General features: G+C 42.9%; 1 protein-coding gene across 4 annotated transcripts in view; it reads left to right on the forward strand.

Annotated features, from left to right (window-relative positions):
- The window catches only part of LOC138503575 (golgin subfamily B member 1-like), a 1,546,163-nt gene that overhangs the window by 301,332 nt on the left and 1,219,252 nt on the right, over positions 1-25,579 (forward strand). For all 4 annotated transcript variants that reach the window (XM_069623402.1, XM_069623405.1, XM_069623404.1 and 1 more), the window contains exon 6: positions 2,604-2,771. In XM_069623402.1, the coding sequence (XP_069479503.1) occupies positions 2,604-2,771 (168 nt within the window). The remainder of the gene's footprint in view (positions 1-2,603; positions 2,772-25,579) is intronic.

Below are 25,579 nucleotides of genomic sequence, written 5' to 3' on the forward strand. Positions count from 1 at the left end.
CATTGTAATTTCACTATTGTTTGTCCTGTTTAAATTTTGTCTTATCATGAATATATGTATTGAAACACTTGGTTAAAACTAAAATTCATTTGCGAAAACCAGAAAAGAATGACATTCATTTCAACGAACACTGGAGTGTGTTATGCTTTGTTTGGTCACCCTGATCAATTGTTTTTTGACAGATTGAAAATCAGCAAAAAGAATGGGTGTCCTTTAGAAGTCTATGGGAGGAAAGCAGCAAAAAGGACATCTTTTGTAACTGGCCTTCCTGGAGAGGAGTCTTCCTCGCTGCCACATGTTTCTCCTGCCGGCCCCTGATCAGGGTGATCTTCGCTGCTGCCAGTCTTTGCTGTGTCCTGGTGGTCTCCTCTCGTTGTGGGTTCCTGCTGTGTCTGCTGTCTTAAAGTGCCTGGGCAGTCCTGCTGGAAGAACACCAGAACCACCGGAGCATTGAACCGCATCTAGTTGGAGCTAATTCTAATGTCAACCTCTGCCGCATACTACAAGGCCCCTCGGCCCCCTGCATCTGGATTAAGAGAGTACGCCTAAAACCTTTTTGCTTAACTTTAAACTCGCAAATTGCTTGTATTTAGGATCCGATTGCATCATCTTTTCATTTCACACTAAAAACAGCAAAAGCAGTTCATGTCAATGAAACGATAGAAACTTTGAGCAGAGTCCTAAATCATATACACTGCCATAGATTAATAAGACCCTTTTATCTTAAGCTTTGGTGATCTCACTTTGAGATCACCAACTGCGTGTGTATATGTGTTTGTAAGTGTGTTTAGTAATTTTTACTTTATCTGCTTAGAGTTAAAAGGCCTAATAAATTAGTATTTATTTTTAAAGAATGCATTTAAAATATCTTTTTTGTGTGAGGTAAAAGTTATCAAATTATATTACCTTTTATGTAATGCTTTCCCTTTGTTTTTATTCTGTTTCCTTGTAAATGATTTGTCTTGATTATGATAATTTGTGATGGTATTAATATGTATAATTAAAATCTGTAGCAAGTGAAATATGGCCCTGAAGATGCTGTTATCAGTGGGAAGAAATTGTAGCCAAACCACTATGTGATTCACATGTTGGCCAAAGAGAATTGAATTGTTATGTTAGGTTTTGTAACCTCCCAAGGAATGTTTTCCTTAGGAGAGTTAGAAACAAACCTTTGTCATTTTTTGCAAGATTTCGTATTAATATGTGAAAATTAATGAATAACTGCAAAGTAAAATCTATCTTGTATAAAGAAGATTTGCACACAGATTGATTGTGTTTAAAACGTTTTTTTACTTAAATACTTTCAAGTCAAGTGTTTTGCAAATTGTGCCCCCTGGCTGCTCGCTCCAAATTATTTGTCTAAAGTTGAATAAGTAAAAAGGACACAGTGGTAGGAATCTCTCGCATTAGACCTGCCTTACTGCTCAGTCTATGTTACCTTAATAGTTTGGCTAGACCCAAGAGTCAATAACCCTGTTTACTAACTAGGGTGACATATCCGGACCCTCTTGCATGGCCGGCTCTCAAAATTCACCTCAACAGTTAGTCTACAGTCACTTAGAACTATTCCTCCTGGTTGTTGTCTTCTTTTGATCTATTGGCCGTTACAGACCTTTGAGTAATGCCCACCAATCAAAAGAGGTGTTGATGCCTGCTTCTTGCTGGACGTGTCAGAGCCACGTTATGAATGTGGGGTCTAAAACTGAACTAAAAGGCTGTCGGAGGATCAGCAATTGAGAGGGTTGCCCCAGGGAGGCTGCAGGTCAAAAAGAGGCTATCCTTCACTCTTATTTTCACAAGCAGCGAACCACACAAATTTTAGGGGATTCTGAGAATGTCTGGAGGGAGATTGACATGGATAAGTCTTTGTATGGCAGAACAGGAAGAAGCTAATTTCCTTTCTTTGGTTCACTGTGGAACACACATTCAGAGCACTAATGACAACTGATAGGACAGACGGATGGCCCTAGTCCTTCTAACACTTGGGCCCTGACAGCCGGTGGTCATAATTCATTCAGCCTTTGTGTTTTAAGTGCCCCACCACTTCTTCCTTGTTTTTATAGTTTATTTTGCCAAACTTGTCATGATGTTGTTCTCCGCTGTATCTGACACCAGGTCCTCTGCTTCAGAAGGTTATCCGGATATGGCCCGCCGCCAGAATCCTTGTGATCTTAGTCAAGATTGTGGTAAGCCTGTAAAGTGGCAAGCCTTATGCCCTTGGTGCTGGTTCTCCACCTTTCTAAAAAGCCCTTGCCCCTGGTCTGGGTCTTCCCTATTTTCTAGACTCTCACCTTCCTCCTTCCTCTGAAGATTTGACTACAGGACTACAGGAAAGGCCAACTGAGGAAAGCATAACCAGGGAAGAAAGAGTTTCAGACTTAATGGGGTGAACATCCTTTTTATGGTGAACTGGTGAATTTCATTTATAATGCCATCTTTCGCGGTGAACTGCCACAATACCAACATGGCCAAATGAAAGCGAAACAACAATTCATTATTTAACAAAATTTACACAGGCAGGCGGTACAGATATGCACAGTAATATTGTATTATGATGTGTGTAAACTATTGCTTATTCACTATCACGTTCCACTTGCTCCTAGATCACTGAGTTGGAGCGCCAGCGACAAAGAGGTTCAGAAATGGATGCAGTCCTTATTCAGAAGGAAAAGAAACTATCTGAAAAAGAGGCCTACATAATTGAGTTGCAGATGGCAATTGGTTCCAGCAGCTCGCCCAAAGATTTTCCATCTTCGGTGGAAAACCAAAAGGTACTGAAGATTCAGCTGCTTTTTTCTTTTGGTTTATGGTGATTTGTACAAAGTCCTGATTTCAATCTTTACATCTAAAAAGTAGGTGTTTCCCACAAATCTGTTTTAAAAGTCTGGGTTGGGGAGTATAGAGGAGCTCAGGCGAACTGCCTTTCCTTTCATTCCAACACATACAACCGGCAGTCCAATTCCAACAAAGCCAGGGCAACAGCTGGCATACAGGAAATCAACAACAGCATTCCTGTCCATCCCCCTCTATGCAGCAGTGTAGAGCAACATCCAGGGGAAACAGCCTCTAAACCATGACTGCAGCATTCAGGCCCTCTTCCATGTCACCCTGTGGGCGGTCGCATAACCTCTTTTGCCCAAGCATGGAGGGGATAACCTCAGATCAGTGGGTGCTAGTCACAAGGGATTACTGCATAGAGCTAGTATGAGTGTGTTGCAACCTGCCACCTTGGTAACTGAACACTTCTGTGGGACTGTCAAGAGCTCCTACAAAAATAAGTTTTTCTGCTGAAAAAAGGGAGCCATTAAAAAAAGTCCCCCAAACCAGGTAAACAAAGATATTTACACTTTAATTGTTGGTACCCAAAAAAGGACAAAACAAAAAGGCCAGTCCTAGATCTTAGACCAGCTAACAAATATCTGAAACCCCAACATTCTGAATGACAACACTACAAGAGGTCATTCCACTAGACATGAAAGACGCATACTTTCATATTTCAATGTTCCTCGCTCACAGAAAATACTGAAGCCTCTAGGTAGGGAAATGACACTACAAGTTGAAGGTACGATCTATTGGAATAGCGTCAGAACCTCATGTGTTTACAAAAGTGCTTACAGTGGTTGTGGCGCACTTGCGCAGGGAAATCATTCCCATCTACCCTTATCTGGAAGGCCGGCTCATCACAGGGTAATCACAAGCATACTGCCTATACAATACACAAATGATGGTGGACCTACTTTTCCAACTAGGTTTTGCCATAAACTAAACAAAATCAAGCCTGGTACCATCCCAGAAAAAACAATTTCTGGGTGCCATTTTAGATTCAGAACAATCAACTGCTTATCCATCCTCAGAAAGGGTGCAAGCATTCCTCATCCTAATTCCTTGTTTCCAGAGAGGTGTTCAGGTAACTGAAAAGAAGGTCATGAAGTACTAGGTATGATGGCATTGTGCATTTACATATATAAATGCATGGCTAAACATGAGAAAAATCCAACAATGGGTATCGGAACAATGGTCCTAAGTATCGGGCCAGTGGGACGATCTAGTGGTGGTTATAAAAGAGGTAGAAAAAGCTGGTGGATAGTAGAAAACCTCTTAAAGGGCAGGACCTTCAAACTCTGTAAAATTCAGGCAACCATCGCAACAGACCCCTCAATGTTAGGTTGTGGGTCCACTGTCAAGAACTCACTTCACAGGGCACATGGTCACAAAAATAGACCACAGATCACATAAACGTCCTAGAACTCTGCGCAGTAAAGATGGCTCTGCTATCCTTTCAAACAAAAGTTTACAATAAGAGTGTGTTAATCAATACAGACAACCCGACGGCTATGGCCTACATAAACGAGCACGGAGGAACACTGACACATTCTAGCACAAGAAATATGGCAGTTTTGCATCAAGAAAAATATATATATTTACAGGCACAGCATGTCCAGGGCAAACACAATCACCCGGCAGACAGCCTATGCAAGCTGTTCCAACAAAACCATGAAAGGGAAGTGGACACATTCATACTTAAGCAAAACGCCAGGGGAGGTGCCATATGCCAAAACTTCTCATCCAGGTACCCACAGAAGGGTTAGCTGGAAATGCTCTATGGATGCATTGGTCAGGGAAATATGCTTATGCTCCCCTCCGCCCCCCTCCCTGACACCATTACTCTGCAAGGTGGTTCACAAACCTTTATACGAGAGTGCAACATTAATACTAGTACAATTGGCGTATGGGTTTATATCCTTGGAAGTGCGCTATGACCACAAAATGTATACTGGATGGCAGGCTGGTCATCCATTCCACAAGGCCCACCCATAAGAAACCTGAACAAATGAAACGCAAATTGGAGTGGATTTGGGTGGTTTGCACCCTGCCTTCTTGAAATTAGATGAACAGCTTTTTGGTGTGAGAACAGTTCAAAGTCTTCAAAAGTGGGTCAACCAAAGAATGATTTATTCTGATAGGGTCAGCCGACACGTTTTTCGACCTAAGTTGTCTTCAAGGCTGACAAGAAAATAATAATACCATACATAAATGAAAATCAGAATGTCATGAAAATGCATATGCATAGAGCATAACAATGTTATGTCCCATAAAGGTTACAAGTATATACAAAAATAAAACATATTCACACATATTTGTTACGTGCTAGTGAAGTGAAATTGACTTTACTTACGTTTGTAACTTTCTAGACCCAGCACACACTATCTTACAATAGGGTGCTGGAGGGGTTACTTAGTATCCCCTTTGTCTAGCTTCTCATGTGACATGTGTATGTTACCCTTTCTGCGATAAATGGCTGGTGGCAGTGGTTTACTTTTTACTACCATGGCGTGTCTTTACCACGTTCTGCATTCGCAGCTGCAGTAAAGCACCCATGGGTGCCATTTTTTGTCAAAATGGCCCCGGTCTTCTTGTTTCACCATTTCTCTGCAGAAAGGTCCTTCTTGAGATTTACTCTGCGCGCCAAACCAGGTTTGGTCCCTTTGTTTGTTTTGTCTTTGGCGGTATTCACGAGTGAAGCCCGCCTCTGGCTCCAGGGTGTCTGGTGGGAGCAGGAAGTGAGGGAGGTGCCCGTAACTCCCTGTGTTTAATCTCCTACGAGACAGGAATGCACTTTTAGGTGATTGGCCGGCTGGCTGTCCAGCAAGGACAGCCAATCTGCTGGGTGACTGACAGCTAGGCTGGAATGAATGGGAGAAACCTGCATGAAAGGCGAGGCTTTTTGGCTTGGAAGGCAGAATCGACCACTGGACGAAGGAATCAAAGAACCACCTGAAGAAGACGCCTGCTGCAACTCCTGGACTGTTGGGTTGCCCGGTGAAGCCCTGCTGCTGTGCTGAAACTCCACTTTCGTTTCGACTAGAGAAGCTCAGCAAGGACGACTTCTCCCCTTGAGTTGGTTGAACCAATCAACGCCAAAGTAAGCCACCTGGACATCCTCTCGAAGCTGGTTGAAAGTCAACTGCAGTTGCTGCTGGAACCGAATAACCAGGGAGAGGGACACCAGTTTGTGTGCGTTGCTTTTAAGCTGACCAAGAGCTCCAGGAATATCCTCCGGACTCCCAGGATGCAGGACTGACAGAGCCTGAGCCACCTCAACAGAGTGCTGGACCCCAGATGCAAGGAAAGCCCATCTCAACAGCCAGGAACCGCGGTGGTACTATTTGCGGTAGACGCAAGGAGCTGAAACACTGAAGTGCCAATTGTTTGAAGATTGCCGATTGCTGTCGGTAACCGTCCCATCGCAGGGCAGGAGTCCGCAGACGTCCTCCTTCTTGTCCCCACGACTGAGGCTCAGGAACACCAGGATCTGCAGAGCTGCACAGGAACAGAAGTCATCTGCAGCATTTTCTTCTAACCAAAGTTACTATAAAGAGAATTTACCTCTTGTTGTAGAGTTGCTTGCATCTTTTACTGCTTGCAAGTCTAACAGCTTGTGACCTTACATTGATTCTTCTTTTTCTTCAAAGACTTCTAAAACATTGTGCAAAGACTTTTCTTACTTACCTGCAAGAAGTGCTTCAGCTCACATAGACTTTTGCCTATTGACTTTGGCTTAGGCTGTTTCACTGAATGACTCTTCTCTCCTCTGACATTGTGTTGCGCCTATCCTTCCAGGAAGGGGTTAACTTCCTCTGCATTGGGGGTTGCAAAAGTATTTGCTTAAGAATATTTGTAATCTCTTGTTTGTTCCAATAACGTTTTCTTTGACACTCATCTCGCTATTCTAAATGCCAACAGTAATCTATCAATGTCCACAGTGTCCTAGCTAGTGAAGTCACCTGAGGGTGTAGGAGGTGTCTGTGTGTCATCCCCAATGGGTGTTTGCTGATTTAGAAACTAAGAGTGTGTATCTTAAAGGTATTTGCTATTATATTGCTCCCTACTAAAGAAGGCTTATTCAAATGACTGATAAATAAATACTTGTTTTATTAAGAAACCTTGAGTATAAGTGTTTATTTGGATACTTGTCACTCTGAATCTTTGTGTAACCTCCCTACAGCTCACATTGACCGCTCTTGAGATAAGCCTGGCTGCTCTATCACACTACCAACCTGTGTTGTTCAGACTTATACCAAAGGTTGGGTCCTATTGCCAGGAGGCTAAGGTTGTTGTAGTGCACCCAAAGGGTACTACCCCAAATCATTACCTAACACTGGTGGCAAGTGGTGAGGATCTATTGTAGAGTTGTTACACTAAGTATTTGCTTTGCTTTTGTTAAACTAAAACCTTCACATGGCTAAGCTCCACTAGAACAGCAATTGTAACATGCCAAATATGGATAACTTCAGTCAGGAAGCCCTGATCATTTTAACAGTAGAACTGAAAGAAATATGTAAGGTCAGGAATCTCTCTGTTAAAGGAAAGAAAAATGTATTGATTGCAAGATTGTTGAATCATCAAAGTCTGGGCAGTAGGCCTGTCGCACCTACTAACCCAGGAAATGTGGGAACTGATCATGAGGATCATAATTCAGAGTCTAACTCTAATGTCTTAGAAGAGTCAGAGGAGGGAGAGGAGTCTCAACATGGGAGCCCCTTTGTGCCTCAGCAGGCCCTTTTGTCTCAACCTGTATCCACTGGCACCCCACATGGTCCATCACTGAGTCCAGAATGTGTGTCTCTTGAAAAAATGAGACTTGAGTTAGAGTTCAAAAGATTGCAAATCCAAGCTGAAACCAAACATCAGGACATCAAACTCAGGAAGTTAGAAATGCAGCATGCTCTTGAAATGAAGAAATTGTCTTTTGAAAACCTTTCCTTCCCAGAGTCCTCAAGTTCTTCCAGTCCAAAGAGGCCTCGTCTTCCCAAAGAAGCAGTGAGTATATATGATGTGAAACTTGATATTTTTGATTGGTTGGGTGCTTTTGAATATAATTGTGGGATTCAGGGTCTCACATGGAATCAGTTGATTCCTTGGCTTTTGTCTAGCTCCCCCAGGTTACAACTGATGCTTAGATGGAGGTGGGGGAACTTGGAAGATTGGACTATGAGAATGTGAAGAGTTCGGCAGCGAGTTCAGTCTGGCTGCAGTACCTGCTGGGATCACTTGTGCTTTACTGTTTTGCCGTGGAGTGTGCTCCTGTGGCTTTAAGGATTGGGAACTGCCTACATAGAGCCTTCCAGGGTGCGCAGAGTTCGTTAGCGAGTTCAGTCTGCCTGCAGTCAGCCGTGAGGCAGCCGAGCTCGGGAGCCTTGCGTTTTGCTACAACTGTCTGAAGTCCTTTGTGTCCTGTTGTGCCCCTGCCGCGGTTATACTCTTTCCAAGCTCGAGGCAAGGAACGCATAGCAACTTGGGAAAAGAAGTTGAGACCGTGAGATTTGTGAGCGGCGGCGGTGAGACTTGAGGTGAGAGACTTGCACCGGCACATTGTCATATACTCGGTAACAATTACTGGTTGAGATATACGTTACGTTACTTTAGACTAATTCACTGTTGGACCGACGAATGTTGCATAATGTCAAATTCAGGTCCCTTAACGCGGCAAAAGTTACGCCGCGAAAATGATCTGGAGTCTGGTCGAAAATCAGTTGAGCGGGACGTGCACCATGATAGTATGCTTGTGGGTAGGGGAGGTCATGGGGAACTTTAACCCACAAGCAAAACGACAGGGGAGGTGCCATATGTGATATCAACTTTATTACCACTGACCCCCCCCCCCCAATTGAAAATTTTAGAAAAGGCAGAAGAAACGACAACCATGCTGTCTATTTTGAAGTCACAACGAACTAAGACAGTCATTGACAGTCAAAACCTGTCTTGTAATTCAAATGATTTGGTATCAGCGACATGTGATATGGTCGTTGGCTCTGTCATTTCCAGCTCTGACCTCCAAATGCCTCAAATGACTCAAATATTGAAAAAGGCAGATATCACATATGCAGAACTTCTTGAAGTAAGTATGGTGAGTGATAAAGGAGCGACGCACATTTATAAATTACGCCAAGCATCAAGGACTATCAGGGTGCCTTAGTTTACCTACATAAAGTCCCTGAAGTTAATCTACCAGATGTGGAAAGAAAATGAAACATCAATTCTCCCCAATTATATCAGCAGCGGCCAAGTTGAAACTCAAGGCTTGATATGAGTCTCAAGCTACTACAGTCCATCTGGCAATTACGACTGGATCTGATTCACAAGTGCAGCGATCAGTGCTGGATGCACAACCCAAGGTGGCTTGCAATTAACAGGTCTGCCTCAGACACCGTCAAGGCTTGCAAGCTGTTGTGGAGAGTTCTCAGAAATGTGCTAATTCCGCTCTACCTTAGAGAACCCCAGCTCTTTTGCTGGACTCTATGACTTTTTCATTTTAACCCAGAGAGAATGAGACCCTTTTTGCCACTCTCTCATGTATTTTAATGTGACTTTTACTCTGTGTTCTTTTGGTTTTTGGAGTCTGACAAACTCCATAGGCATCTTTTACATTGTATTACACATCACCTTCAGTGTAGTGCTACAAGGAAGTCTTCCAGATTTCCCCAAAGGTTTAACTACCTTTCTCTTGGAGAACTACTGTTTCCAAGAGCAGTAAAGTGAAATTGAGTTTACTTACACTTTAAAATTTCTAGACCCAGCACACACTATCTCACAATATGATGCTGGAGGGGTTACATAGTATCCCTTTTGTCTAGCTTCTCATGTAACATTTTTATGTTGCCCTTTCCTCGATGACTGGCTGGTGGCAGTGGTTTACTTTTTACTACCATGGTGTGCCTTTACCGTGGGCTACGTTCGCAGCAGCAGTAAAGCACCCTTAGGTGTCATTTTTTGTCAAAATGGCCCTGATCTTCTTTTTTCGCCATTCTTTGTGGAAAGGTCCTTCTTGAGATTTACTCTGCATGCCAAACTAGGTTTGGTCCCTTTGTTCGTTTTGTCTGTGGCAGGATTCACGAGTGAAGCCCGCCTCTGGCTCCATGGTGTCTGGTGGGGGCAGGAAGTGAGGGAGGTGCCCGAAGCTCCCTGGGTCTAGTCTCCTAGGAGACAGGAATGCACTCCTAGGTGATTGGCGGGCTGGATGTCCGGCAAGGACAGCCACCCTGCTGGGTGATTGACAGCCAGGCTGGAATGAATGGCCGAAACCTGCATAAAAGGCTAGGCATTTTGGCTTGGAAGGCAGAGTTGACCACTGGACGAAGGAATCTGAAGAAGAACTTGAAGAGGACGCCTGCTGCAACCTCTGAACCGTTGGTTTGCCTGGTGAAGCCCTGCTGCTTAGCTGAAATTCCAAAATTGTATCGACAGAGAAACCCCTGCAAGGACGACTTCTCCCTTTGAGTTGGTGGGACCAGTCAATTCCAAAGTAAGCCACCTGGACATCCTTCTCTGAGTTAGTTGAATTTCCACAGAGTTGCTGCTGGAAACCAAAATACCAGGAAGAGGAACACCAGTTTCTGTGCGTTGCTTTTAAGCTGGCCAAGAGCCCCAGGAATATCGTCCGGACACCCAGGAAGCAGGACTGACCGAGCCTGAGCCACCTCAACAGAGTGCTGGACCCCAGATGCAAGGAAAGCCCATCCCGATAGCCAGGAACCGTGGTGGTGCTGTTTGCGGTAGAGACGAGGAGCTGAAACACTGAAGTGCCACTAGTTTGAAGATTGCCGGTTCCTGTCAGTAACCGTCCCATTGCAGGGCAGGAGTCCCCAGAAGTCCTCCCTCTTGTTCCCACGACTGAGGCTCAGGAACACCAAGATCTGCAGAGCTGCACAGGAACAGAAGTCATCTGCAGCATTTTCTTCTAACCAATGTTATTGTAAAGTCTAAGAGAACTTACCTCTTGTTGTAGATGTGCTTCTACTTTTCACAAGCCTAACCGCTTGTGGCCCTACATTGATTCTTCTTCTTCACTAAAGACTTCTAACCATTGGGAGGGTTGAAAAGTATTTGCCTTCTTAAGAATATGTGTGATCTCTTGCTTCAGTAACATATCAATGTCCACAGTGTCCAGACTATTGAAGTCACCTGGGGGTGTAGGAAGTGCCTGTGTGGCATCCCAAATGGGTGCTTGCTGATTTAGGAGCTAAGAGTGTGTATTTTTGAAAGTATTTGTGTGTTGCTATTATATTGCTCCCTTCTAAAGAAGGCTTATATAAATGACTGGTAAATAAATGTTTTATCAAGATACCTTGTGTTTAAGTGTTTGTTTGAATACTTGTCACTGTGAATCTGTGTAACCACTCTACAGCTCCCATTGACCCCTCTTGAGATAAGCCTGGCTGCTCTATCATCCTACCAACCTGTGTAGTTCAGACTTATACCAAAGGTTGGGTCCTATTGCCAGGAGGCTGAGATTGTTGCAGTACACCCTAAGTGTCCTACTCCAAATCTGTACCTAATACAAGCAGTCTCGTATCGCGCCCACATTTTATGTCTTCGGGTCCAGGCCATCTGATCGGTAACCAAGGGCAAATTCTCTCCATCAAGATTCTCCACATAGTCGGCCATTGTTTAGTCCATTGATTAGTCAAACTGCAAATTTCCCAACGGGACCACATCAAATAGAAATGAATTCATCCACTCCTTTTAATAAATATGATGACATGATCACGAGAGAAGCACGGATTGCGAGATACCTCAAAGCAGACTTTGCCTGGTTAAAGGCAAGGTTGGATGCCAGCTTTGATATGACAGCATCTGGAAATGCATTCAGTGCTTTTAGAGACGGCATGCAAATGGGCCTTGATCCGCAATTAAAAGAATTATCGACACAGGCTGAGCGGGTAATGAGGAAGCCACATGGCGCTAAACAACTTCAGGACTCGTCCAGTGTCTCCCAAATTGCCAAGCCGACCTTGGCACTTCCTAGGCAAGGATCAAAAAATCTTCCTCTGCCTCAACAGATGCGGCACCCATACATATATCGTACGACTGATTCTACAACCAACCCCCTTACTCTTGCAATGCCTTCTAATTCATTGCAAAAAGAAGCAGAGAACGAAACAGGCTCTTCCAGGCCAAATGAGAGCTTGGTCCAACCAGTCCAGCAGGATTTGGCTCTCCCTGCAAATACGCAATTGTGTAATAATGTGATGGCTGTGACAACGACTGCATTACTGCCATTCATGAAATTATATGAATCCTTGAATGACACTACCAAAGATCAAGTGTCACTGCTTGGTGTAATGAATTCAAAAATATCATCTTTAGAAATCTTCACCAATCAAATACAGCAAAGGTTGAATTATGAAGCTGAATCGTCACTGAGATGGCAGAACCGACTAGGTGATATAACCAGAAATGAGATTGAGGGGAAAAACGAACATGGAACTAATGGAAGGAGTTTTGGAATGTACGAAATGGACACGGCACAATACTTACCAAATGCTGTTAAATTGTATGGGAGGTCCGTGCCCTGCATGAAGGTGGGCGGGGATGAAATAAGGTGGGATGGTACACCCAATACTAGCACAGAGAAGATTCTTGCAAGTAAAGAAAAATATGAGAAAAAGAGATGCCTTAAAGGAAAGTCAGTTGAGAGGGCCCAAGTTGGTACCCCCGTTATAGCAATACTGCCGAATACCGATCCACTCCCTCAACAACATCAAAAATTGGAGACTCCAAGACCTGTAGTCGTTGTGACAATCGAACCACCTCCCATAATAGAAAAAAGCCAAACTAAGTCGTCAAAAGGGAATTCCAGTAATGCTAATCGAGCAGCGGAACCTAATTCGTAAGGGGTGGTAACACTGCATTGCCTGCCTCTACCTTTTGTTGACCTGCTCAAACAAACCAACTTTCGATATTTTTACAAAAAGGCAAAACACAACGCATCCAAAGGACAACGGTAAAAGATGCAAAGACGGCTATATTTTTACCAAGAACACACAGGTTGTCACTACCCATTTGAATAAAAAAAGCAAAACAAATAGTTCCAAAGCTTTCATTCGGGATTTTACCACCCCTCATCCGATAGCGGTGTTCGAGTGACCTATCTCTTTGGAGAAATCAAAATTGACATCCAAGCCTGTGATGATCATCCCCCAACAATTAGCAATGCATCAGAAAATTGGAGATGCCAACAAAAGACAGCAAGTAGATGATGGGGACTCGAGCGAGTCACACTTGTTCACTTCTGAAGACCTGGCAAATCTCTCTACCTATAAAATAACTGATGATTCGGTGGAAGAGACTGATGCGGATTTACCGCATGAGGATAGCAACAGAGTTAATCACCATATCAGAAGTCATGAAGAGCAATTCGGTGATGACTCAAATATGCGGCTGCCAATTATGCCTAACTTGGCCTGCGCTGCACTGCATATGGGAAAGTCTTATGGGACCATCTTCGCCTGAAACAGAGAAAAGTCCATTATTCAAAATCTGACAAAGGATCAGACGTGAATGCATTGAAATTAAATCTGAAAAAATACTGCAGCCCAGGCGAGGGCAAAAGGAAAACCAGATGGCACAGGCAATTCTCTCAGAAACAAGGTAACACGTTCTAAGTGGAAATTGCAAATTGAAAATGTTGCTGGTCAATGGAATGAAGTAAACCGACACAACTTATTGAAGTTGCTTCACTCAGTCCTGTCATTACGGACAATCATGATGGAAGACATTGATATAGTCGAATATGCATCGGAATCCCAATCAGACTGGGTTATTTTGCATCTTCACTCTTCTGTGATTGAAAACACTCTACTATCGGTCAGTATTGCACTCCTATCCTTTGGATATGATTTGACTAATTGTTGTGAAGAAAATAACACCCACGAAAAGCAACCTACGAGAGAAAAAATGTCCACGAGTAAAAAGACGTCTGAAAATGAACATAGATGATCCATTTTGAAAAAAACACGAAAGTTCTAAACAACGGCAATCTCAAAATGCGCATGAAATAGAAAAATCTAATGAATCCATATCTGGAAGGAGAAATTGGCTGTGCCAGCAGTAGCATGCACTGCAACCAGCAACCAAAGAGTGTGTATTCATCTCTTGGAACACAAGAGGATTTCGTCAACTATTTTGCGAAGGAGGATTGGGCAAAAGATTATATGCAATAATCTGCCTGCAAGAATCTTGATTACGGGAACCTCCGGTTTGCGACGGTTATTCCACCTTACTAAACTCTGCAGGGAAAGGTCAACAAGGTCATCCCTTTTCAGGTCTATTGACTTTAATCAAACAATCTTCATTGGAAAATCATCAAATCAACAAACCCCAATTTGTTTGTCCAATGTACAGTAATTAGAATAGAGAGTGGTAGGTGTAGAAACCCAAAAAACCTCTCTATTTTATAAACACTGGAATCCAGCCATGATTTTGACAATGAAGTTCGTATCCGCAGTTACATTGCAACTAGATGAATGCATACGTACATATGCAAATTTAACAACTATTATCTGCAGGGATTTTAATCTCTTTTGGTTCGACCAGAATGGAATGAGGACAACAACACCATCAATGTTTTCTATTAAACATGATGGACGACGATGCTGGTGGGAAGATGAACTAGCGTACAGAAACTGAGATGTTAAATGGAAACATGACTGGTGACATTCCTGCCTGTCCAACGTGGAACAGAGACGGCAGTTATAAAACTATCGACTATATCTGGGCCTCAACAATTTGACTTAAAAAATGTAAACTTTTGAAGTAATAAAGATGGCAAACAGCGATCACGATGCCCTTAAATTGACCTAGCTAATGGCCGAAACTTCATCCTCAAGCACTTATGGAAGTTCCTTGCGATTAAATTACGTTTTGAATCCCTTGCGGATCAATCAAACCGATAGTGTCCCTATGCACTGCCTTTGCAGCAATTAATGCTGGGGCAGGTGGCATGGTAAACCGAGTCACTACTGCTACAATTTCAGTCAACAAAAAGGCTCTTGTGTCAAACATCAAACAACTAAATATCGCTTTAGCAAGCAAATCTGGGCTGCAAAAAAACAACTGCAGAAAGATATAAAATCACTGAAAGCAAAAAAAGATCTGACTTCAGGAAGTGCAATTAAAAAGCGCTGACAGCAATTTAGAAACTAGTTAATTGCTTTTAACATGCTTCGTGATCAAGAAAGAGGTGAAATAATTCTGAAATTGATCCTAGCAAAACATACCAGAGATACCTGGACGATCCTCTGAACTGGGGTGGCTCCCCAGCTCTGTAAGGCGAGTAACAATACCCTGGAGATGGATGGGGATGCAGATTTTATTCATACATCAATAATCGAAACGACTCGGGTAATTTGGCAAAAGGAAGACTGTTTTATTTTCAATTATCTAAAACAGGGAGTCAACGAATATCAGTGCACTCGCTCGATTCTCTTACTCATTGCATCTTTAAAAAAGCTGGGTTTTTATACTCAAAATGAGTAATCAATGACGTTAACCTGCGTACTACCAACGTCATCATACGTGGCAAACTACAAAAACCTATGTGCAGTAATGATAGGCTCTCAATGAATATCTAAGTATACTTTCTATACTAGCATGAGTCAGTGAATGAAAGTGATACAGTACTTAACATCAGGTGGAGCAACTAAGCCCTCCCCTCAAAATGGCCACTATGAACGTCATGAATGTATGACGTCCCATTGGCTACTAAACTATAGGACCCTTAATTAGGTGTTCCTCTCTAATTGGTTGGCTTTTAACCTCTGTCAGTACTTTTCCACCTACATCTAGCAGCAGGCAGGCTGAACATCCAGGTGCTGGTGAGCTCGCCTTAATACCAGCTTCCCACCAATTAGCATACTAATCCATCATCACCTCAATGGTCCAGTGTCAATTAGGGCTTTGAAGCTCGTCCTTGTGTGTGTTCTTAACTCTGAGAAATTCAGGGAGTGAAGGTACTGGCTGCCCTCGTTCGTAGGTGTGACCACCTCGTTCATCCAACTTCATCCTTCCACGTGACTAGAGACCCTGAAATTGAGCTTCTGGTGCATTTAAAATACGAATTCTTAATAGACCTGACGTCTTTTATTTTTGTCCATGTCTTCAGAACAGGAGTTCTGTTCTTTCACACAAATTATATCCAATGTCTGTTTGCTCCAGTTTGATAAGACCTTGACTTCTTGGCTCATCCAACTCTGCCTTCTGAGATTCATTTTGTTAATTCAACTGTTTTTTATTGCGACATACTAAAATGAGGCCTTCTAGTTACTGTTCAGCACTTCTATAAATGCGTAGTGGAAACATCCATCCTTTACTAGTTCATCTGCATATATGTATATAATGGTGCTTGCGGCAATCTATTCACTATAAAGCATAATGCTAGTTTCATGATTACTTTGCTGCGTTTCCTGCATGTGTACACCTGTAAACTAACTTGATATCTTCGTCGTTTCTGTGGCATAAGCTTCTTCACCTTGAGCCCAAGATGTCACTTATCCTCGGTACATTCTTGATGCCTTATAGAATATCTGCTGTCTCTGGTCTCTGCATCTCTTCTATACATGTCAGCTCGACTCTGTGTGACATCACCATTCATCTCTGCCGTTTATCTGCTCTGCTTTTTCAGTAATTTCATTTAAACAACTGTCCTATTTCTTTGTGTGCAGGCATGGCTTCCTCACTGGGTCAGTTCAACTGCTCTGTGTATGTCTCGTATTTCGGTATAAAGTCTATAGGCAACATAGGCGATATAGGTGAAGTGGTTGAGGTGGGGGTACTTAGCCCCTCCTCTACACTCCCCCCTCTGGGCAATTCATCAACCACTCTTTCATCATCCTTTACATCCAGGCATCCTCTTCTGAAAAAGAGCTTCTTTGGGACCCATATCTTTATGACTCCCTTCAGGTAACCTGCTGTTTTGATATGCTCATCTTTGGTCCATGTCATGTGTTGACATTGTCCATTTGGGCTGGAGTAGACCCATCTTCCCACATATTCCTTCGGGTATAGGAACTTTGTTCCCTCAGGTACATGGACACTGGCCTTCACATATTCTCTGATTTCTTCATCTGTCAATTCTTTGGCCTTCCATCCTTGCTCAACATCGATCATGATCTTCATTCCTATTGCTTTCTTTGTTGTCTTCCTGCATTGAGAGATTATCAGCTTGATCACACAGAATCCAAGCAATATCATCACCATCAGAGCTCCAAGGAACTTGAAGATGTCTGCCATTGTTAGGCAAAGGTTTAATGCAGTACCCTCTGGGAACACTACAAACAACCATGCCTACAGGTATAGGCAACCCAACCTTTGGTATAAGCTTGTAATACACAGTTTTGGTAGCGTGTTGAGCAGCCAGGCCTATCTCAAGAGGGGAAATGTGAGCTGTAGTGGAGTTACGTAAAGATTCACAGTTACAGGTATTCAAATAAACTCTTACACTCAGGTTTCTTGCATAAACAGTTATTAATTCATCAGTCAGTTATAAAGCCTTCTTCAGAAGGGAGCAATGCAATAGTAACACACTAATATACTTCAATACTGTGCACTGAGTTTCTGAATCGGACAAGACCCTTTTGGGATGGCCCGCAGACACAACCTACATCCACAGGTGACTTCAGTAACAAGGGTGCTGGGGACATTAATATCTTACTGTTGGCATTCAGAATACTCTTTAAAAAGTTGGTAAAAGGCAAAGGTTATTAGAACACAAGACATTTCAAATATTCATAAGTGGGGCAAATACTTTCAGATAGAAGAGTAATTCAATTCAATAGGCTATGCCAAAGTCAATAGGTAAAAGTCTTTGTATAGGATGCAGCACTTCAGGTAAGTAAGTGGAAAAATCTTTGCACAAGTTCCTAGGAGTCTTTGATGAAAAGAAGAATCAAATGTAGGGCCACAAGCTGATTAGGCTTGTAAGTTGTGGAAGTTACATGAACTTCTACAGTAAGAGGTAAGTTCTCTTCGACTTGTTTTACAGTACCTTGGTAAAGAAGAAAAGATGCAGCTGATGACTTCTGTTCCTGAGCAGCTCTGCAGATCTCACTGTTCCTGCGCCTCTGTCGTGGGGACAAGAGCGAGGACATCGGGGGACTCCTGCACTGCACTGGGGACTGTCAAAACTGGCAACCAGCAAACTTTACTTTCAGTGGCTGTCTCGCGTTTCAACTCCTTGCGGTGCAAATAGCTATAAGCACGGTTCCTGGCTGTCAAGGTGGACCTTCCTTGCTTCTGGTGTCCCGCACTCTGCTGAGGGGGCTCAGGCTTGGTCAGTCCTGCTTCTGTGGGAGTCTGGAGAATCTTCCAAAAGCTTTAGGCCAGCTTAAAAGTAACACACACAATCTGGTATCCCTCTCCCTGGCTACACGGTTTCCTGCAGCAACTCTGAGGAAATTCAACCAGCTCCGAGATGGGTGTCCAGGTGGCTTACTTTGGAGTTGATTGGTCCCACCAACTCAAGGGGAGAAGTCGTCCTTGCAGGGGCTTCTCTGTCGATGTGAACTTGGCAAGTAGTCACTGCAGCAGGGCTTCACCGGGCAAACCAACGGTCCAGGAGTTGCAGCATGCCTCCTCTTCAAGCTCTTCTTTGGTTCCTTCGTCCTGTGGTCGACTCTGCCTTCCAAGCCAAAAGACTTGCCTTTTATTCAGTTTTCTCCCATTAATTCCAGCCTAGCTGTCACTCGCCCAACAGGGTGGCTGTCCTTGCCGAACAGTCAGCTAACCAATCACCACAGAGTGCATTTGGGTCTCCTGGGAGACTAAGCACAGGGAGTTTCTCGGCACCTCCCTCACTTCCTGCCCACCCCAGACACTCGGGCGCCAGAGGCAGGTTTCTCTCAGAAACCCTGCAAAGGCGAAATGAACAAAGAGACCAAACCTGGTTTGGCGCGCAGATAAACTCTCTAGAAGGACCTTCCCAGAAAGACCTGCCAAAAAAAGACGATGACCGGGCACCATTTTAGCAAAGATGGCTGTACGCCATTTTGAAAAACATGGTTCCCGCGGATACTTTACCTGAACCACGAACAGTCGTGGAAAATGTAAACCAATGTAGTTCAAAACGAAACCACTGCCACCAGCCAGTCAATTGAGGAAAGGGTAACATATAATATGCTACATAAGTAGCTTGACAAAGGGGATACTAAGTAACCCCTCCAGCACTCTATTGTAAGATAGTGTGTGCTGGGTCTAGAAAGTTACAATGCTAAGTAAAGTCAATTTCACTTTACTGCTCTGGGAAACAGTAGTTGATCCCAGAGAAGGTATTTAAACTGGACATTCTAAACAAAATGCAGAAGCTGGTTCTACATATGAAAAAAATTAACAAATATTGTACATTTTCCATTTTGCCCATGATTAGGTATTATACAATGAAAGTGGTCCCTATCCTGCTCTATGGTTTGGAGGCTAAACCATATCTGTGGAATCTAAATTGGTCCAAAATTGAAGGCAGATTGTAGAAAGAGGCATTGAATCTTCCATTAAGTACCACAGGGTGGAATCTGCGCTTTGAACTGGGCCTTAGATCACTTAACTGTCTAGCACATTTGAAGTTAGCTTCACTGTGCAGAGATATCGTAAATCCCAGACCAAAGTCTTTATACGAGGACATTAAAAAGATGATCACTAGCTCGAAATCGCTACTTCTGGAAAGACTGAAAGGAAAAGTGGAAACCATTCTGCCCAGAACGATACTAGATCCAGAAACTCTCGTCATCAATCCTCTAAATATGAAGAGAGACTTGGAAGCACTAGACTGGATCGAGACAATATCAAAAGTGTGGAACTCAGTTCCAAGGAACACCTTCTTGGCAGTAGATACAAAACTAGATTTTCTTCCAAGATACCTGGAGAAATACCCTGACCATAAGGTGAGGAATAGCTTCTTAAGGATTAGGCTGAATTTATTTCCTACAGGCGAAATCCTATAAATACATTAGAGTGACAAAGCAACCACATTCTGAAAAATCTGCGCCAACCCGTCGCAACAGACTCTTTGCCATCTCCTAATGGATTGTGAAGGCACCCTGACCCTGAGGCAAGACACATTTGGAAGATTTGTCAGGGAGTTGGATAGAATAACCTCAGAGCATCTGTGGAATAGACTGATATCGGACACAAAAATATTCCTCAAGTCGGCAGTGGTGGAAGTATAGCGGGCCCTCAATCGTCTGGAAAATTGGGCACCGCAAGCGAAGAGGGATGGTCGAACAAGAAGAAAACAGAATGGAAAAAAGACAAATGACATGAACACAAAAAGACAAAGCTGAGATATGATTTTTATTTTTGTCATGTAGAAATTTAAATTGTGTTTTTTTTATACAGGAACCCAAGAACAAAAATGTTGTAAAGGTTTAAATATTTTGGACCCAAATACAAATTAAAAAATAAATTATAATAAAATAAAATAGAAGGTATTTAAACCTTGGGAAATCTGGAAGACTTCCCTGTGGCACTGCACTGAAGGTGCTTTGTGACACAGTTGTAAAAGATGATGCCTAGGGAGTTGGTTAGACTCCATAACCAAAAGAAACACAGAGGTAAAATTCACATTCAAAATACATGAGAGAGTGGGGAAAAAAGGTCTCACACTCACCAGGTAAAGAAATCAAGGCCTCAAAATCCGGCAAAGTTGCTGGGGTCTCTAAGGTGGAGTGTCTTCCTGCATTGCGAGATTATCAGCTTGATCACACAGAATCCACGCAATATCATCACCATCAGAGCTCCAAGGAACTTGAAGATGTCTGCCATCCGCTGTGGAATCCAAGAAAAGATTGATCCAAACCAGCTCTCATCAGCAATGTCTTCAACTTCGTCTTTCATCTGATCATGGAGTGTAGTCAGCATGTCTATGGCCTCTGTCAAGGTTCCATTCTCGTCATCATGAGAACACCTCCATCCTTAGCTGTGATCATATCCAAGACATACCTATTCTGGAGAGTAATCGGTCTCATGCCTCTCATTTCTTCTCTGATTGCATTGAATCCTTTTATGGTTGTGTTAATCATCTGTAGCAATTCCCATCTGCAGCCATTTGGTGCTTGCTCCAACTTGGATTCTCGGCATAAAGATAAACGTGAACACTGGTGATGTCTGACTGAACAATCTGTGCTCATACGGAATGGCATCAAAGGCTTCTATTGATTTTTGCTGAGAAGTAGTTCTCTCTCTTCATTCTTTTTAACAGCTCCACAGATCTCTTCCTCCTCATGTAAGCATCTGGTTTCGGGAAACTGCCAATATTCAGATCACTTTTTGGAATCACCAAAGATGGACATTCACCAAGGAACACATTCCTCCCCAGTCTGCAGGCAACCTTACATAGGCTCTGGCTCCACCCGCCCAATAGTGACCCATTATCACTGCTGTCCCAATATTCATTCTTGGTGCATCAAAGATTCGACTGCAGTTATGATTCTCTCCCGTTTTTCTTGTACCATTATTTCTGAAGCACAACTTTGAACTTTACAGTGGAATTATCTGCAAGGGTCCACCTCTGTCTTCGACCCAGGTTAATAATTTGGCAAGACTCGGCCAAAGTGGTTTGCACAGAACTTGTACATTCCACACAGTTGATTCAGGACGATCATACACCATCCATGCTCTGCAGATGACTACTCCTTCTTCCCAGCCATCTGGTGATAACAGTGATCCCCAGATCTGCATCTGGCCTCTATAATTCCATTGTCAAATGCTTTCTTCAGTTTTATTTGGAGTATCAAGTTTTTTGTTCACTTCTCATCTGATTCCAGCTCCTTTTTCTCAAGGCTTTTCATAACTGATCACATGATTCTTGGTGTGTTCTCTATCTCTTGTCTTGGAGTCTTGCACATAATCATCTTCATCTGGGTCTGTCCATTCAGTTGCCCATTTGATATAGGCATCTCGGCCCATGAATTGGCCTCTGGTTCGGCAAAGTGCTATGTGCGACAGACAATGTGCTGTCTGGACATCTACTTCAATTGCTATGAAGATCTTAGACTTCCCCATGCTGTAGGACAGGAGTGCACACACAAAGCATCCTTCCTTTTGAGGTGCTCCTTCCCACTTCCTTCATATGCTGATACCAGATATTATTCCCCAAATGTGCTCTGCTACCCAGGTAATCATTCAGCTCGAAGCCATCCCCTTTGGTACTTCGCTTCGATCTCATTCTTCTCTCGTGACCTTTCATAATTATTTCATGTAGAACTTCAGCATAGCTCTTTCTTATTGGACCAATCCTAGGCACGTTTATCAGTGGTCTGGGCACGTTCATTTGTGCTACTTGAGTAGGAGAAAATTCCGAAAGCTTTATTTTCTCAACATACCTTTTAGGCATAAAAATGTCTTGCAAAATCTCCATGTGTGACCTCCTTTTAGGGACTAAATTTAGATCATGTATCACAGGACCAGGTGTGTTTGCATGCATTGCTTTTGTGGGCTTACTTTCTTACAATTCTTTTCTTTGTTTCTCCTGTAAAGCCGGTTTCAGGAGCCCAAAAATAACTTCGAAGACCTTTTTTGCATGTGAACGATTATCAGTACCATTTATCTCAGGCTCAGACACTGTGTCATCTTCTTTGGAACAGGAATGGCTACATACAGTCTCGGCTTAGTAGTTGCCACGTTCATATCTTCCTTCTGCTCAGGAAGATTCATTGGAGTCTTAGCTCCATGCACGTCGATTATAGTATGACGTTCGCACTGTGAGTGAAAGCAATACAATTATGAACAGAATGCAAAAGTAGATTATACACAAATAGGAAAGTCGTCAGCATCTACTTTGTGTGCATCGTGGATGTCTTTCTTGGTCAGGCATGACTACATTACTACTAGCTACACCCATCTTTATTGCCTAAGGAAGAAAAAAACTCAAATTTTGAATATTGTAACATTCTGTACTGTTTCTTGAAGACTGTCGACTTGACTCAGCACTTTGTCCTGGCTGATCAAGGATAAGACCCTCAGTGCTCTTCCTGCATCGGTCTTTTCATCAGATGAAATGTAGACATCTCTGAAGCATGAAGAAGAATTATTTCAGCAATGTTCTTTTTTGCTTCAATTATTTTTACACAAGTTCAATGACATAAACAAGTTCCCAGTCCATGCATCGAATTTGCTTCAGACCAGTCGACATGATGAATCTTCTTTCAGCTTAAACCAAGAGCCCTTTTTTTGACCAGTAACCTCTCGATACCTCCCTCGAAGGAAAGTTTTCATTTTGGTCTCAGAGTTCTCGCACAATAAGCGTTCACCTGTAGTATGACACCTCTCAGGATTTCTCTCAATTTTGTTTTGTTTCTCGAATCCCTTAGAAATGTGTGCACATCAGTGTATCTTCCAAAAGGATGCGTGTACTCCTCAATCAAACCAAAGAACACCACACTAATTAATCTGTACGCTTCATCAGTTGTTGGGGGCATTTGTGCTCATCCCCACTGAACTCAGGTAGTTGCAAAATCTGTTCAGCAATAACTATAAGCAATCTTCTTATAACTGGGCCATTTTTAGGATCTTTCAGGAAATCAGAAATGAGATTAGTTTTCCCCACAAGTGAAGGAAATACGCACAACACGGACTCAAAATAGGCAAGAATGACCTGTGGAGCGTGGTCATTGGGTAACACCATAGGCAAATCCAAATAGGAAATCAGTATGGAAGGAATCGGGATACTGTACTCTTTTCCAATTGTTAAAACCAAGATCAGAATCTTCCATATTTTTCTCTTTTTATCAAGGCTTTAGCATGCCTCAGTCCAAAGTCTATCAAGCTCCCGTGGCTTAAGAACAAACACATTTTCCTTTACCCTGCAAAGACTGCACAGAGCATTCGAATCAGCTTTTCTCACTCCTTTATGAATGGCTTAAGAGTGTCCCGAACAAAGCCACAGTCCAATGACCTCTTTGACCTTTCACTTGTCAGCTTGTGCGTCCTTCTTCCTCATCATAGACCTTGTCTGCACGTGCTGTGGTTCTTCCCCGAAGCCTGTACTTGCTTCCGATGGGTGCGAGGGCAGTAGTGTTTCTCCAACATGAACTTGACGTCACCTATGAAAGTCCATGCATGTCTGCCTTGAACTCTGATTGCCGACGGCATGACCTCTTCCACAATGAATGAGGTTTTGAAGCGAGGTTCGTCCCACTTCTTCCTTGGATGATTGCGGCTTAGTACTGCATCACTGGAGAGTAGTTGGGAAAGACGTAATTTCTGAGATTCACTTCACTTGTTGCAGCATCTCCTTCTGTGTTCTGCACTGCCCCACACCCTCTGCGACGTAACTGACCTGAAATGACCGAGATACTTGAAGTCATATAATTCAAATAATCATATAATTCTATTTTTAACAAATCTAACATTAGCTATTCCTTCTTTAAACATATCATTGAGCTGTCCGCAGATCCCATTCCCTTATGGATGATGAGCCAAAGAAAACGTATGCTTTATACCAAGCAACAAGCTTATCCACTCAAATTTCTGGTCCACAGAATGAGGACCATTGTCTGACCTCATGACTTCACATACTCCCCATCTAGGATACGCTTCCCGCACTAAACATTTTGCTGCACAGGTGTGGTCTGGGTGTGTACATGGACCTGCTCCAATCCACCTTAAAAAAGGGATGAACTACTACAATCATGTATCTATATCCATTACATATTTGTATCATATCGACATAAACGACATGCAAATGCTGCAAAAACGCCATTAGGTCTCAGAATAACTCCCCTAACTGCGCAGTGTATGCCCAACCATGAATTTCTGACAGACTATGCAATTTATCATAAAGAATGCAACATACTCTGCCAGAATTGGTACAAACCAATCCTCAGCAATAGTTGCAACAAAATTCTCCCTAGTTACATGCGCAGGGTAGTGTAGCTATACCAGTGATACCCTTAATAAGGCTACAGGCATCACTGGTTTATCAGTGCTATTTTGTTGCCATAATTCTTCAGAGGGGTTTAAAGAACACCCTCTTCTCATCCACAAATTCTTTTCCTTTTGAGGAGCTTCCCCCTGGACCTCCACTAGCTGCGTTTTTGACGAGCAATTATAGCCCTCAAATCTAGTCCTCATGATAACCATTATTTCATACACATCAGGCATCTCCACATTCATCATCACTTTTTCTGTCATTGCTATGCGCTTGGCCTCAGCGTCAGCTACTTGATTTCCACGAGAGATCAGATTTGCTCCTTTAGTGTGAGCTGCGCATTTTAACGACTGCTATGCCCACTGGGAGTTGTAGTGCTTTCAAGAGCCTGTCCAATAAGGCTGCGTGCCGCACTGGTTTGCCGTCCACTCGGAGGTAACCCCTCCAACGTGCTAACTTTGCGTGCACTGTCGACGTCAAATAGGCAGACTCGCTGTACACTGTTACATCCTGGTCTGCGCGATTCTCGAGCGCGAGTACCAACGTCAATAATTCTGCAACCTGTGCTAAATAATAAGATGGTAATCGTGTATTTATAAGCACCCGAAATTCCCCATCAGCTGTGTGCTTTACCACAGCGGCACCTGTATATCGTACACGCTCTCCTTCCATCATTGGCTTAGCTACAAACATAGCAGGATTCATTATTTTGCAGTGAACTATTTCATTTGCTGGATTCGATATAACTACCTCATAGGCAGAAGCCCTTTGGTTTCTCTAAAATAGCAAATAATACATGTTCACCAAATAACGTCATAGAACATCCCATCACTATGCTTGCAGCCTTCTCTATGACAAATGCGGCGGTAGCTAAAGATTGTT

This window comes from Ambystoma mexicanum, chromosome 11 (genome assembly GCF_040938575.1).
Source record: "Ambystoma mexicanum isolate Mex_15411 chromosome 11, UKY_AmexF1_1, whole genome shotgun sequence".
NCBI classification, from domain to species: domain Eukaryota; kingdom Metazoa; phylum Chordata; class Amphibia; order Caudata; family Ambystomatidae; genus Ambystoma; species Ambystoma mexicanum.